The sequence below is a fragment of the Culex quinquefasciatus genome, chromosome 2 (assembly GCF_015732765.1).
Source record: "Culex quinquefasciatus strain JHB chromosome 2, VPISU_Cqui_1.0_pri_paternal, whole genome shotgun sequence".
NCBI lineage: Eukaryota > Metazoa > Arthropoda > Insecta > Diptera > Culicidae > Culex > Culex quinquefasciatus.
The window spans coordinates 98,917,218-98,934,629 of NC_051862.1; the positions used below are offsets into that span (position 1 = coordinate 98,917,218).

Consider the following 17,412-nt stretch of genomic DNA (forward strand, 5'->3'; position numbering starts at 1 on the left):
TTAACCGAATTTTTGAATATGTGGGATTTATTCAAAGAATAAAATAATAAAACCGTATTGAAATATTATTTTTACAAGAACAAATAGATAATTACATAATTGTTGTGTTCAAATAACACCGGTCTGCTCTGATTCAGCTTGGAATTAGCTGATACAACCGAAATTTCTATAGGTTTGAGATTGATAGAGTATTACAAGATTTTTATGAATAAATATCATATTTCCTTAATCAAACACTAACTAGGCTTCATCCATAAAGTACGTCACGCTAAAATCAGCCAAAATTTACCCCCCCCCCCTCCCCCCCTTTGTCACGTTTTTCCTATACTTACAACACGCAATGTCACACTTGCTCAGACCCCCCCCCCCCCTAGAGCGTGACATACTTTATGGATGACGCCCTAGTTGCATGGATACAAAACATGTTTTATACTCGAAATTATACTGCAAATTACCGTTGCTAGCTTTAGGAGAAATACTTTTCATTAGTATGAAATGATTGTTTCAGTTTTTTTTGTATGAAATGATCAAGGAATTAGCGATATTTTAGAAGTTTATAAGGCTTTCATCTTCAATCTCATCTTAAATAATTATATATGTCTTGATTTTTGTTCAAATAGTTTGGAAAGAAAGTTTCTGTTATATTTTTTTTGTAAAAATACTATTTAATTTTTGTTCAAACAAAAATAAATGTTTGTGACGGTGTTTTCAGAATTCTGAATTGGAAGACTCGAGTTTTATTGCTACTTTTAAGTGCATTTTCTACAGAAAACATTGTATAAAATTTTATCTTTATTTTATACTCATAAAAATATGACTTTTGCAGCTTACTACAGTAACATGTCGTACATTTTCGATTTCAAATCATATTTGTATTTATGTTCCTGGTTAATGTTTGCTTACGAAAATATCAAATTTATTCATTGAAATTCAATAATACCATTAATAATCACAAACCTGCCAAAGTTTCGGTTGAACAAGCTAAATCAGAGTAGACACGTGATATTTGTACACCAAAGATATGTAATTATCAAATAATTCTTGTAAAAAATACATTTTTACACTGTTTTATGATTTATATTTCTGAATAAATCCCATATATTCAAAAACTTAGACAAAACATAATTTTCAAAATGTTTAGCGGTTTGCAACCTTCTATAAAGTTGTTTCTTGTCTTACTCATCAAAATGTGCAAACATTGAGATGAGTAAATGACTCATGAAACACATCATTTGACAAGTTGCCTGGACTGTTATTTAAAAGTTTCCAATAAATGATCAAGTATTTTAAAAGAAAAAACTTAAAATTGAGATATCTCATATCGGGAAATATCCCGATGAAACATTTCGCTTTTAGAAGCATTGAAAAGCTGAAAAAATTCCTATAAAACACATTTGAAAGTGGCGATGACTATTTTTTCCTGATAAGGTTGTTCTAGAAAACACGCCGTGAATTAAATTCAAACATAATGAATTTTTAAATGTGAAATAAAATAATAAAAAAATACAAACAAAACGATGAATAAGCCAAATTTTATGTAAAAAGCAAAAATACATCAAATTAATGTTTTGTTACATTTGAAAATTTTATCTCAAGATTATTTTCCTAATTTTGACACTCATTTTATTTATTGAGTATTTCATGAACAGCCTTTAGGGCCAGTCATAGAAATATTTTCAAAATGCTATCGTGGGCCGGACGTTGGGCAGACCTGGTTTAGACTAAAACAAATCAAAGGAAAATTGAAAGCTTTATCCAATAGTTATAATAAACCACAACAGTGTCCTCCATGGCTACATTTTCACACTCCTTTTGCTTTTGGGTCCATCAATAAGCCACGTGGGCCGATTTTCAAAAAACTGATAAACTCTGAAGGCTTGTACCGAGCCCAAGAGTGTTCAAACAGCGATGTTATATACACCAAAACTTGCGCAAGGATCTGGAAACACAATTGATTTCGATCAAAAATTCCTTCAGTAGCTCCAAAAAGGCAACAACCGGCACATGTTGATTCATATTGGTGCAGAAATTCGTTTAATTGAAATTCAATACGCAGCATTTTAGAGTGATGATCAATTTTCTTCGAACATGATCAACGGTTTCAACTTAGTGCAATTCAAAATTGGAATAAATACAACAAAACACAAAATTATGAACTCGCATTTTCTTAAATTGTATCCGGCTTACTTTCCAGCAAAAACATGTAATTCGTGGCATGGTAAATGCATTATACAGCAGGACAATCGGATTGCACTTATTAGTATTCAAAAAATTTTAAGTTTTAAGGATTTTGTTTTTTGCGCGAAAAATGCTTTTTGATGAATCGACGGAAATACTTCTTTAAACAACTGTTCTTGGAAACATAAATTTCAACTCTCATGTCAATTTTAACTTAATTCAAAATACTGGGATGCACAACGAATAAACTCAATTTTATAATTATCTCAAACATGATATAAATGCACTTTAAATTATCTTCAGCTGGTTGCACTAAAAATTACATTAAAATTTTTAAATTTCTTTTTCTTCCCCGTTTAATTTTCTGACCGGTTTTGAACTTCAATAAAAATATGTTCCTAGTAATGTTGTGGATATTTGAAAAAGTGTTGTTTCAAAATCTGTAGACATTACAAAATTGGACAATTTACGTGAAGCATTTTTCGATTATGTTTTCTTCGATATGATGAGAAATTTTCTTCGTCAGGTTAAAGTACAAAATCTTCAATATTATTATGAATAGAAAGTAACGGCTTATGAATAAACCATAGAAAGGCATAATAATTCTTTCAAGGAAATAAAAATGTAGTCAGTGGACTAGAATAGAAAGTATGAATAGAAAATTGTGTACAATTTTACTGGTGGCTTTAAAGATGTTCTTATTCCAAAATTTTCAAACTTACGGACAGAATCCTGCAAAAATGAGAATGTAAAAATAGTCAAACTTTTTTATAAAAAATTGAGTACACAGTACTTTAAGGGATGACTATTATTCCGAAAGTTCCCGTTATTTTCAAAATATTTAAAAGTGAGTAACAGAAATCTTGGTAAAAAAAATTGGTTAATGTGTACCGTTTAAACGGATTCCGTAACAAATATCAGGCAATTCACGCATGGTGGAAGTTTCATCATGGGTTGTTCTCCGATCCCTGTTTAATTTTTGTGAAATTTTGTTCTAAGGAATAATTCTGACATTTATATTTTCAGGGGCCTTTCTCATGGAATGAAATACTTACTCTTTGGCTTTAACTTTTATTAAAAAAAATATTTTTGTTTTATTCAACTGAAATTTAAAATATAAAAATATTTACAATATAATTTTCATGAATTACCTAACTAATATATAACTACACTATTCAATTTTATTTATCTTTTTTCCATTACCAATTTATACTTATTTCTTTTTCTCTGTGTGTACGGTTTTGATTCACGACCAGTTTTATAACTTCTCTTTATGTATCATTAAAATTGAATTTGCTTGTGTCATGCTTTTTTATGCTGTAGTTTAATTGTATAACATTATTCATCGATATTCTCATTCACTCTCGCTATCTCTCTCTCGCTGGCTCACTTTATTTTATCATCTGCACCCTCTCATGTCTTCTGTATCTCGTCAAGTGTTGTGAATTCATACATTTTTATTTTCTCTTTTGTCCTGTCCTGTGCTCCAACCTCCCCCCATTCATTGGCCTTGTGGAGGGTGGGGGAGGACTGATGCACAGAACCGAGCGTTATATGTATTTCGTGTTGAATCCTCCAAATTACTACTTGTTCAATTTATGTCGTCCTTCAACGGTCGCTTTCTCTCTCTCTCTCGCTCGCTCGCTGATGCTGCGTATGATTTTGTATGAATGTGTGTTTGTGTGTGTTTCTGTAGGATGAATCGTTTTCATTGTACTATTCGAGCAGTACACGCTCTCGAATCTGTGTTTCACTTTTTTACTCATTTCAAGCTTATTTAAAACTCAAGTGGACGTACACTTTGCTGGTTTATGGTTCAAACTTTTTGTATTTGTTTACCCTCGCGGTACTTTTGTCTGTGTGTCGCTTGTTTGTATTTGTGATGTTCGGATTTTTTGTTGTTGTTATTCAGTTATTCAAATAATTACGAACAAGTACTCTCTCTCCCTCTCTGTCTTACAATTCGATTCAACGAGTTTCACGTTGTTGGGAAATGGAGCACCGACACATAAAAAAATATTAAAACCTCGTTCAGAGTGTAGTTTTGTGTGTGCTTTTTTATTGCCTTAGTTGCAATATGATAGGGCGCGGAGTGTAGGGTCACCAGCATCATCCCCCCCCCAAACGCATGATAGTTGCTCTCACTTTCCGGTTTGCGTTGGTTGTTTGGTTTTGAGCTTTGAGTTTTTTTTTTTCGAACTTTTGGTCTGACTTCATTTGCAGCGTAAACAATAGAATTGTTGGTTGAATGTGGGAGATTTTTAGCTCGCTAGTTGGTTTTATGTGCTTTGGCACAGTTTGTCATGCAAATGATTGGATTGTTGTTTTCGTTTGTGTGGAGAATCGTGCAGTTTTTTTTTCTGGCGAAGTAGCGAGTTTTTTTCAAATCCTTGATAATTTTTCAATAGGGCGTTACCTTGAGCAAAAACAGGCAAGGTTATGCGATATTGAACCTGTGGTAAATATGGTTGCTGAAGAAATGTAGTTTGATAAGCTCAGTTCGTTTTATTTAATTTTTATTTCTGATTGAGATTCCATAATGGAAATGGCTTGCATAAAGTATTACGAACAAGGAGGATAGTCTAATCTAATCTAATCTAATCTAATCGAACACAAGCGCAGCCAGTCCGACGAAAGCATCCTGGAAGAACTTGTGGTTAGATTACGCCAAAAGTCCTTTCTTGTCAATATTAATGATTGCATTACATCCGAGTAACCCCGAATATGTATTGCAAAAATTAAAGCGGCCAGGCCTACTGCGTTGCATTAACCGCAGAGACAGATTCAGAGAACGGATCACATTTCACAGAATCAACAGTGGAGGAAGGATGCGTGGACATGCCGTACCAAACGCTCCGAATTACGAACAAGGAGGATAGTCTGACGTTTTACTCAAACTAATCGTGGAATGGGTGATATGATATTCAGGATTACATTCAATTTGCTCAGTAAAACATCTTGTTTACTCGAATTTTCGCTACACGCATTGAACGCTCATAACCCTGATGAGTAAATAGTGACTTGAAAGAGTTTAACCGTTTGATACTCATTTTTTAGCTTTTCAGCCAACATTAACTCCCTTTGATATGTATCCATCCACACATTCTCAAATTGAGTGCTTTCCTCGAAACGAAGGGTCAACAGAGGGTGTCTTCAGCCGCGTTCAGCTCATCCATCCATGTTTATCTGTTTGTTTTTCATTACCGGGTAAAAGCTAAGTATCATGCGTTTGGAGGGGCTTTTTTCCTGCTCGGGTTTCTTCAGTCAAAAGTCACAGGAGAAGAGATCAGTTGGTTGGTTTATTTTTTGTTGGTTCTGGTTTGGAAGCAAAATACCATCGAATAGGCCGTTGTTGATGTTGGAAGGTAAAAAGGAGAGTGAAAAAAAAATCCGATACAAACAAGATTTACAATTTATTGTCCACGCCGTTGGATTCAGTGTCGGCAGTTGTAGATAAATTTGCCTGCTGGTAGTATTTAGTATACACACTCAAGGGGTTTCCAGCATCAAGGATTACTGACCAGTCTAAATGGAATTACCAGGATTACTGGCAATATGTCATGAATTACTTTGATTTCCCAGAATTACTTTGGATTTCCAGAAATCACTTAGAATTGCTCAAATTTATAAAAAATAACTTGGAATTACTGCCTAGCTTCCAGCATATTGAGAAAAGTCTTTGGAATTGGATCGAATGACAGTTGTCAAACGCACAAAACCACGTGCTTGGCAATAGTGCACAAAATTCCCGGTTTAAACAATTAATATGTTTAAACTTTTCTAAAATTTTACATAAATTGGTACCATTTTATTTGTTGTCATTTTTGTTTTTTATACATCTTAAACCAATTTTTAAGCTGTTTTAGTCATGTCATATAGAAATAATTAAAAAATAAATATTTATAAAAGACTTATTTAATTTGAATTAGAAATGTGATGCATATAAAATTCAAAGCACAACAGAGAACAGCAAAAATTGGTTTGAGCTATCTTAAAACTGCTGGACATTCTTCCCGGGAATAAATACATATTTTTCCCGTTTTCCGGGAATCTCAAAACCTGGGAAAATTGGACGTCCTGCTTGAAAATCATCGAATATTTGGGTAAATGTCAATATCTGTTTGACAAACTGATTTTGACGTTTGAGTGCATTTAAAATTCAAAGCACAACAAATTACAAAAAAATCTTTAAAACTATCTAAAAGTGCTATCCTATTAATAGTATTGAGCTAAAAGTATGATTTCAAAAACATAACAAATATAAAGAAAACATAGATTTTATGACGTTTTCAAAAATTTCCCAAGAATAAATAATATATTTTTTCCGTTTTCCGGGAAACTTGGACGCCCTACTTGGAAATCGTCGAATAATGGGGTAAATATCAACATCAGTTTGACAACTGATTTTGACGTTTGAGATGTTTTTCATCCGAATACATTTGAATTAGAAAGCATCCAAATTTGCGGCATTCCGAATTCGCTCTGTACTTCTTACAACCATAAAAGGCATCAAGGAAAAGCAAAATGCATTCTGCCGATTTATTTGAATTGATGGGAAATACACGAATTACTGAGTAACTATGGAATTTCTCGAATTACTACGGAATTACTAGGTAATTCCAGAATTACAGGAATTACTGCAGAATTGCGGAGTAATTCTGGAATTACTGAATTACTTACTCAAAATCCGAATAATTCCGTACTAGCTATAACTTTGGATTCTTACATGAAAATTAATAGGCAATAAATAGAATCATAAAAGGTTTATCGAAATTATCTTTTTAACAGTTATTTTTCAATATTTTATTATTTTCTGAAGTATATTTTCACAAACAAGAATCATGGAATTACCAGGATTACTGGGATTGTTAGGAATTACCAGAATTCCTCTGGAATTACTCAGTAAATCCGGAATTACAGAATTACTTGCTCAAATTCCAAGTAATTCCGAATTAGTGACCAGTCTGACACGATGCTGGAAACCCCTTGTACACACTGTTTTGTCTGTTGTTGTCAAATGTCCAAACGGTGTAGTACTCCCAGAAAAGGGAAGGTTGTGAGTGCAAACTCGTTTGACATTCTATTTTTAGATGCCAACTTATTTATTATTTGTTAATTTAGTAATTTTTCAGTCGTGTTGATTTCACTGTTGTTATGCTTATGATGCCATTAAGTTTTTTATTGATAAGGTTTTTTTTTCAAATAAAAATGAATGTATATTTTAAAAAACATAATAGAACTCCTTTTTTTGTGATTTTTATTGCTAATAGGAAAACTTTCTGCATAAACGATTAATTTCTGTAAGCATTTGAAAGATACACTTTTTGAAATCTTAAGCTGATCTTTAACTGAACTAACTCATTTATTTTAAATAAGCGTTGTCCAACAAAATTCTTTCCAATCTGTTTTCTGTATTCAGTCAAGGCATTTAAACTGCAGTGAATTTTTTTATGTGATGTAGCAAGTTTAAAAGTACTCTTAAGTTCTAAAATTTACAAATATTGCGATAAGGGGCTTTGACCTATCATTGAAATGCGCTTGAACTTTCACAAATACCAGTTTTTTTTAAATACTCAAATTTACACGATTGTTGATTTTGATTTTGGAAATAATTTAAATATATGAAATTTCAAAAATTAAAACGAGTGTTTGTAAACATACAGGAATTCCCCACGAAAACAGCATGGAATAAACCCAAAATGCTCGGATCGGGCTCAAAATTTTTCTGGGGGTTCCCTGGCCGAAATAATTAGACCCGTATTTTTTTTTGTTTGGCCATTACGGTGACCTACGCCATGTTAGGGTGGTCTGAAAAATTACATTTTTGTCGACATCCTGACATAGGCTCTTTGGTCTAGACACCGTCAAAATGGCATTTTAATGTTTCATACACCCTTTCCATATGTTAGGCTAGATCTTTGAAACTTTTTATTATTTTTCTTTGAAAGGTCAACTTATCACCTTTCATTTGTGTATAAGACAATTGAAATCGGTTGGAATGGCGAGGAGTTATGGTTTTTCGAAAAAAGTGGTTTTTGCGAAAATCGACGAAAATGGCAATTTTTCAGACCACCCTAACACGGCGTAAGTCACCGTAATGGCCGAACAAAAAAATACGGGTCTAATTATTTCGGCCAGGGAACCCCCAGAAAAATTTGAGCCCGATCCGAGCACTTTGGGTTTTTTTCATGCTGTTTTCGTGGGGAATTGATGTATATGAGTATGTTAGACTGAATGCTGAACTGTTCTGAAGACTTACACTAAATTTCACGTCATTTGACATCCATGAATACAGTTACTTTGAAGCAAGATAAATCCTTAAAAAAAATCTAGTAAATACTTTTTAGTCAAAGAAGACACATAATAAAATCAAGAATGCAATCCGTTAAAATCAGTGAAGAGTTTTAAGAGAGAAGAATTTGTTTAAAAATGTTCATTTTAATGAGTGAATTCAAATAGCGATAACGACGGACTCGATAATAAATGATATTTCATAAAAATATACTTATTTTGATGTTTTGTGAAAAATGACAAATTCCAATACCTGAATGTCGATTTAATAAATTTTAATCCTGTGTCAAGAAATTAAGAACAATTGGAGCAATTGTTGTGCTTAAATTATATTTTTATTTATATTTACTAAATTTTTGCCATCTTGAGTTTACACAGCGTTTTTTTCACTTCGGTCAAGCTTATTATCACTCCTATTTTGTTAAAAATCATTCAATTTTAAATTAAATTTCTGACTCGAAGAATAATTAGTATTGATTTTTTTTTCTCAAAAAACCAGGTTTTAAACTTTGCAAATGTTAGTCCGGAATCTTTCAGATGTTTTTGAGCAGTCTTTGGTTAAAATAATATACGTAATTGTTTTTTTTTAAATTATTATTTCAGACTGAATGTTTTATATTTAGGTAATATCAAGTTTGAAGCCCAACTGTCACTTCACTGTGAGCACTACACCGTTCCGTCTTTCCTAGTAAAGTCTGTGGATGAAATATGCACATTTTTACCGCTGTAATCATAAAACCTAACTTCCTTTTCACTGCGACTTTTTGCGATCATGTGTTTGATTTCTGCACTGCCAAAAAACGGCGATGGGCGATTTCGGTGTGTTTGTGTGTGTGTGTGTGTTTGATAACGATGAAAGGGAACGACGAATGCTTCTCCTTCTCTGTCTTTCTTTCTTTCTGTTTTTTACTCTCCTACAGTAGTTTGAAATATCTCAGTCGATGTACACGTTTGTGAGCAAATGTCCAGGATCGTTCCAAAACTCACCTTTACACATTGTGGCTGCTGCTGCTGCATCATGCATGTTCTAGTTTTCTCTCTGGGTTTTTTCGTCTTCTGGTATGTTGTATATGATTTTTTTGCTTTAAATTTATTAACTTAAATAAATTCTCTTAACTAGTACATGCGACAGCTTAGCTGAGCGTAGATAACCAAAACGAGTAACATAACAAATGACCTATGCTGCAGTAAAATATAGATGTTCCTCTGCTTAACCATTGATATACTGTCTGAAAGAAATAGATAGAGAACAAGGGAAGGGAGAAAGAGACAAAAAATGCAGTTTAGTGGTGATGGAAACACATTAATTTCGTTGCAAAATGTGCACATAAATTCCCAGCCAACACACACATTTTCGTACGTAACTCAGATCAACCAAGTCGAAAGCAGAGCCCAGCGAACACACACACATATCCATTTGTGCCCAAGAACCGGAACGGACATTTCTAACTAACTGCACAACTGGCAACTGGCGGCAATTCCACATTCATGTGGGACATCCTTGACTGAATCCGGATCGGTTGTCCTGGAGCATCGGATGCATCGGAGTCGATGTATCAGAACGGAAAAATCGTGACATTATCATTCCCGAGCGCCGGCCCAGGCAGTTTTGTTGATGGACAACGTGTGCCATCGAGAGGGGTTTTTTTTTGTAGAAAGATAGTGGAAAATGTTGCTACATGACACCAGCGAAATGTTTTGTATTGTTTGAGGGGGTCATGCTGTTATAGATTGTATGAATTTAGAAAATTGACTAGCATGGAAGTAGTAGATAATTTTACTTTTTATGCATTTTTTTTTAGTTTTTTTAAATCTCAAATTAAATTCGATGATTTTTTATACTTCTGTTTATTGAAAAAAATGTTAATTTTTTCGAGTAATGCTAAGCACTTCTCAAAAACATGTTAGCATAAATATCCGAAATATATTTTGTTCTAGGAAATTAAAAATACAGTCGTCTCTCTGGCTGTCGATCTTCTCGATATCAATAATTCTCCATCTACCGATGAATTCTTCAGTCCCTTCAATCTGCATACTTTAATTATCTTCATTCCTCGATGTTTTCCCTTGCTTGAAGGATCTCTTCCTCGACGGTCTCTTGGATTCTGTTTGCTTTAAAAATCTCTTCCGGCTGTCAATAATTTCACTTTCTCATGGCATGCATAGACATTTTTCTTTGCGAAACGAAGCTTTGAAGGGTGTTTGACATTAGTTTGTTTTTGTTTGATGGACGTTGCCATGATTCTCTCCCATAGCTGGGTATCAACCTCTGGGTTGTGAGTTCAGTGCGTAGTCCGATTGATACACACGGGTGTAACATGGACAATGAATAAAAAAAAAAACTTTCAAATCATATAACACCAAGTATAACACAATTCGCACTGACTTAAAATTTGCTATTGCGACTTGTCAAATAAACTTGAGGAATTCAAAATGTCCTTAAACACAATCAAAGCTAGCCATGGTTTCTAGCATGGTTTTCAGCTGTAAATCGCTTTATTTTTGTTGCGAACAAGTTGCGAAAGTCCAGTTGAACAAGGAACATAATTTTGCCAAAAATTGGAAAAATATTTTTGCAATTCATTTTTATGTACGTTTTAAGTAAAAAACTGTTCTGGCCCGCGTGCCGGATTGATTTTTGATGAAAAATGAAGGTTAAACGACCTGTAACAATACTTTTTTAAATTTTTTTTTATCAAAATTATGTTTGATTTGATTAAACTACGATTTTAATTTTATTTTTCTGTAACTTTACAACAAAAGAAATATTTACTGCCCACTTTAAAAAATCAAAAAAGTTATTTTTCCTGTAAACCATTCAGGAAAGCCATGAAAAAATATATGAAAACATTTAAATCACATCCTTTCAATTTCGATGTTTTGTTGATGAACTTTCGACCGGTGAAAATGCATCCAGCTGATATTCAAAAATGTTCCGAAACTAATTGGAGTACTTCACCCGCGGAATCGGAATCCGAACCAGATGCTTCACAGGACAGAGTGCGTGCCCAACTGGTTCGACTGGTTCATAAGGCAAATTGGCATTCCCGAGAGCAAGAGTGATGGGGTTTCGGGGTTTGTTAGATAAATTTGCCCGCGCACTTACCATCAAACAGCGAACCGGCGGACGATGTTACGGCTGACGCTGAGGACTCTCCTGTTGATGAAACAAATTGAAACGTGTGGTTAGGTGGTTAGAGTAGAGAGCCTATATGGAGAGGCGAAATGTCACTCTCAGGGTTCTAATCGAACTGTCAAATCGGGTTTCCAATCGAGCAACAAGACCGTGCAAGAATAAGGTCGGAATCAATGTCAAATAAATTTGGCCAAAAAACGAGATTTATAGCTATCACAATCATTGGAAATGTATTGTTTATAAAAATCCTGTAGTTTTTGTTATGTTTGTGCTTGTGTGGTACAAAAAATGTACCAGCACCAAAATGAAACTTTAAGTTTTTCAACCATAACTTTGGGTGTTTGAAATTTCTCCCAGATCATTTCATTTCCCTATGTAGGTCCCTAGGTTAGAGTTGCGGGGCTCTCACTCTGATAATTCTCGAGTTGGAGAGATTTTGGGGGAGAGACGGGAATCGGCGATATGTTACTGGACTGTGTTTGCAACAGTTTGGGCGAGTTGTTGACGTTTGCGTCGCATTCGAGCTTCCATCGTGTTCGGATCAATTTTGTTGATTTTCACCTGTTTGCTGATTGAATTTCGAAGGAATTTTGGGGGAAATATTATTCTAACTTAACTTTTGCGGCATTTCTGATTTCGTGGAAATTGTTAATGTTTTTAGGAGAACATAACGAAGGAAGGTTTTCAGTAAAATTCCAGTTTAATGATTCTGAGAAAAGAACTATAGCTTACCGAATATATCTGTTTAATCCATGTTGTCTAGCTATCGTTATCGCTTATTGTTAACCAGAATTCCATATATGTGCTTGATTGGTTGCGACAGGACCTGTCCCGGGAAATTTTTAAAACAGTCATAAAATCTATGTTTTCAATAAATTCGTTATGTTTCCAAATTTATAACCATAGAATAAGCTCTTAATCAATGTAAACATTAATAGCAGTTTTTAGATGAGCATGGGCATGATCATGAGCATGGTTGACTGCCAATGAGCTGCTACTCCGTTATTGACAGATCAGCTGAAGTTTAACAATGAATCAAAAATGATCAGTGGGAGCCAACCATCCGTTCACTGTTTAACCTCTGAAGATCTCTACTTTATTAGTCAATACCGGCGCCCTCCCAAGAAGCCTGCAGTTTAACCCTTTCAGGCCTGAATTTTTCTGTGCTGTGTAAATCTACAATTTTGGTACCAGTAGTTAACTTTTTCCATGAGTAAACAGAATCAGGCAAAAAAAAAGTTACATTTCATTATGGGATGTTCTGGGTCCTCCAAAGTGTCCTGGAATACAGATCTTAGAGTCTACCGCCGTAACAACACGATTCTACCATGTTTTCGATTATGGTTCATATTCAGTGATACCCCTGGGACCCTTTGGCAACACTATGAGCTATGTGGATCACTTTTGGGATGTTCTGGGTCCTCCAAAATGTCCTGGAATACAGATCTTGGAGTCTACCGCGGTAACAACACGATTCTACCAAGTTTCCGATTATGGTTCATATTCAGTGATGTCCCTGGGACCCTTTGGCAACACTATGAGCTATGTGGATCACTTTTGGGATGTTCTGGGTCCTCCAAAGTGTCCTGGAATACAGATCTTGGAGTCTACCGCCGTAACAACACGATTCTACCATGTTTTCGATTATGGTTCATATTCAGTGATATCCCTGGGACCCTTTGGCAACACTATGAGCTATGTGGATCACTTTGGGATGTTCTGGGTCCTCCAAAATGTCCTGGAATACAGATCTTGGAGTCTACCGCGGTAACAACACGATTCTACCAAGTTTCCGATTATGGTTCATATTCAGTGATATCCCTGGGACCCTTTGGCAACACTATGAGCTATGTGGATCACTTTTGGGATGTTCTGGGTCCTCCAAAATGTCCTGGAATACAGATCTTGGAGTTTACTGCGGTAACAACACGATTCTACCAAGTTTCCGATTATGGTTCATATTCAGTGATATCCCTGGGACCCTTTGGCAACACTATGAGCTATGTGGATCACTTTTGGGATGTTCTGGGTCCTCCAAAATGTCCTGGAATACAGATCTTGGAGTCTACCGCGGTAACAACACGATTCTACCAAGTTTCCGATTATGGTTCATATTCAGTGATGTCCCTGGGATCCTTTGGCAACACTATGAGCTATGTGGATCACTTTTAGTATGATCTGGGTCCTCCAAAGTGTCCTGGAATACAGATCTTGGAGCCTACCGCCGTAACAACACGATTCTACCAAGTTTTCGATTATGGTTCATATTCAGTGATGTCCCTGGGACCCTTTGGCAACACTATGAGCTATGTGGATCACTTTTGGTATGTTCTGGGTCCTCCAAAATGTCCTGGAATACAGATCTTGGAGTCTACCGCCGTAACAACACGATTCTACCAAGTTTTCGATTATGGTTCATATTCAGTGATGTCCCTGGGACCCTTTGGCAACACTATGAGCTATGTGGATCACTTTTGGGATGTTCTGGGTCCTCCAAAGTGTCCTGGAATACAGTTCTTGGAGTCTAGTAATGCTAAAGGGTGCCAGCTCCTGGCGGGTTTCGCTTTGTAAGCGAAAGGATGGCTTCAATCCCATCTGGCGAGGCAAAAGGGGTAGGTGGCGGTCGAGGGAGGATTTTGACTGCAGCGTTAGTTGAATTTGTTCAAGTCATAAACCTCCCAAAACCCAACACATTCAATCTCTCGAACGATCTGTGGGCGGTTGAATCTGAGCATTTAAAAATTCTGTAGCAATACACAGAGAAATGTCTCAACTGCAACTTTCTACTCGCTAACATAGTCTCAGCCAAAATTCGAGCTGAAAATTGGGCTATATGATCGGTATTGAACTCTATATGGGTCAAAAATATAAGAGTTTTCCCCTCAATCTCACTTATCTCCACGTCTGCGGATTGGTTTCTCGTGTTCGTCAAAGGGTCCCAAGGACATCACTGAATATGAACCATAATCGGAAACTTGGTAGAATCGTGTTGTTACGGCGGTAGACTGCAAGATCTGTATTCCAGGACACTTTGGAGGACCCAGATCATCCCAAAAGTGATCCACATAGCTCAGAGGGTTGCCAAAGGGTCCCAGGGATATCACTGAATATGAACCATAATCGGAAACTTGGTAGAATCGTGTTGTTACGGCGGTAGACTCCAAGATCTGTATTCCAGGACACTTTGGAGGACCTAGATCATCCCAAAAGATATCCAAAGGGATCGAAGTGGTCCCAAATGGTCGTGGGGATGTGACTGGTAATAACTAAACTTCATTTGCCTTGAAAACTCGTTGTTAGCCTGAATTATCTTCAACATTTTCTGAAGTTTCAAAATTTCAGGTTTTCAGGATGTTCTAGGTCGTCAAAAAGGTCATTAACAACCACTCAAACATTTTTTCCTAGGTAGAGAAACTCATAAATTACAACTTTGCTGAACAATGTTATATGTTTTGAGCACTGTGTGATTTTATACAACCGAATTTCGGTATGGGTCATATATGACCCATCAGGCCTGAAAGGGTTAACGAAAGGGAGGAATGTTAGTCCGATAGTTGAAGTTGCAGACTCATCAAACTATACAGTCAAACCTTTTTTTACGCGACCTCCTTTTGCGCGAAATTTTTTTTACGCTGTTTTTTTTACGCGAAGAATTCAAAATAACGCGAACTCAATTTACGCGAAAAATTCAAAATAAAGCGATCCGATTTTAAACTGTCGGAAGTCTAAACCATTATGGTCATATCTTCCTGTTCAACGGGGACCACAATTAGGGTTTTTACAATCAGTAGCTTTGGTGACCTACGGATACTCTGCATCATATTGGGATGTTCTGGACAACTAAGAACATCCGGAAGTCACGAATAGAATATCTATCTGTTCAACGGGTGTTTGTACCGGTGTATTCACCATCGATATATCTTCAGATAGCTTCAGTGAGCCACGAAGAACTCTCTGCTATCTGTTACAATGTACGAGGTCATCCAGGAACTCCCGGAAGTCATGGCCTGGATATCTACCTGATCAACGGGAGTCTATATGGCTATATTAACCTTCGGTATAGCTTCAGGTAGCTTCAGTGAGCCACGATGGATTCTCTGCGATCTGTTAGAATGTACGAGGTCATCCAGGAACTCCCGGAAGTCATGGCCTGGATATCTACCTGATCAACGGGAGTCTATATGGCTATATTAACCTTCGGTATAGCTTCAGATAGCTTCAGTGGACTACGATGGACATCCTGTGGCATGTTGGATTGTTTTGGATCATCCAAGAACTCACGGAAGTCATGGCCAGGATATCTACCTGTTCAATAGGGGTCTGTAAGGCTATATGAACCATCGGTATAGCTTCAGGTAGCTTCAGTAGACCACGATGGACACTCTGCGGCATGTTGGATTGTTTTGGGTCATCCAGGAACTCCCGGAAGTCATGGCCAGGATATCTACCTGTTCAACGGGGGTCTGTATACCCATAGTAACCATCGGTATAGCTTCAGATATCTTCAGTGGACCACGATGTACACTCTGCGGCATGTTGGATTGTTTTGGGTCATCCAGGAACTCCCGGAAGTCATGGCCTTGATATCTACCTGATCAACGGGTTCTGTATGGCTATATTAACCATCGGTATAGCTTTAGGTAGCTTCAGTGGACCACGATGGACACTCTGCGGCATGTTGGATTGTTTTGGGTCATCCAGGAACTCCCGGAAGTCATGGCCAGGATATCTACCTGTTCAACGGGGGTCTGTATACCCATAGTAACCATCGGTATAGCTTCAGATATTTATTAGATATTTATTAGTCAATACCGGCGCCCTCCCAAGAAGCCTGCAGTTTAACGAAAGGGAGGAATGTTAGTCCGATAGTTGAAGTTGCAGACTCATCAAGCACAAAGTTTTTCGCTATATACTTGTTGATAACGCTTGAGACCGTTGAATCCACAGCATCTCCTTCAAGCATCACGTGATTAATTTTTTTGGGTTAGTAGGATAAGGTATTGGCTTTTCGATGCCTCCCGAGCTACGACGCTATGGGGAGGACTTTCATAACAGACCCATCGGCGAGCCTTCCGAGCAACGATGCTATGGGAAGGTCTTTCTGGTTAACACACAAAATCACTCACACACAGTTATTTGCTCCACTATTAACTCAACGATCCAAATTGTCAGTGCGTCTTTCGTTCATTATATAGAAATGGCTTTTTCACCGCAAAAAAATAAAACCTTATTCAAAAAAATTAAACACAATCCACCCGACGCCGTGCCTTCCGATCAACGATGATGCAGGAAGGGCTTTGAAAATCACAAAATAAATCATTTTTCACTCTGAATATTTTTAACGACCACGCGCTCCCTTTGCCAATTATGCACTGATGACGCTGCATTTTGCATTCCTCGCAGCACACAATACACGACAATAATGCAAAACAAAAGGCACACACAAAAAAATCACTTTTCACTCCGAATATTTTTAACGACCACGCGCGCCCTTTGCCAATTATGCACTCAACATTAATAGCAGACATGACTAGAAAACCTTGATTTTTTTAAAGGCCTAAAAAGCAAAAAAAAATACACCGGTCCATGTGTTGTTTTAGATACAAAGTTTTATATAAAAAAAAAAATTGGTAAATTATCTTTTAGTCACTACCACACTCTAGGAAAAATTGGAACTACATTCTGAATAGTTAAAAGAGATTTTTGTTCCTGTTTTATCCGAAATCAATTAAAAAATTTAAACACCATGCAAAAAAAAAAGTGGCTTAAACAGCTGTCTTTAGATAAACAATTGTTCTGACTTGCCA

The 17,412-nt window shown here is 36.3% G+C and overlaps 1 protein-coding gene across 2 annotated transcripts in view; it reads right to left on the bottom strand.

The window, feature by feature from the left end:
* Window positions 1–8,294: 8,294 nt before the first annotated feature.
* The window catches only part of LOC6033799 (zwei Ig domain protein zig-8), a 319,398-nt gene continuing 310,280 nt past the window's right edge, over window positions 8,295–17,412 (bottom strand). The window contains exons 9-10 of one of the 2 annotated variants that reach the window (XM_038256815.1): window positions 11,576–11,626; window positions 8,295–9,694 (exon numbers count right to left, since the gene is read on the bottom strand). In XM_038256815.1, the coding sequence (XP_038112743.1) occupies window positions 9,603–9,694; window positions 11,576–11,626 (143 nt within the window). In that variant the 3' untranslated portion in view covers window positions 8,295–9,602. Of the gene's footprint in view, window positions 9,699–11,575; window positions 11,627–17,412 lie in introns of both variants that reach the window. The other variant, XM_038256814.1, reaches the window with a different exon arrangement.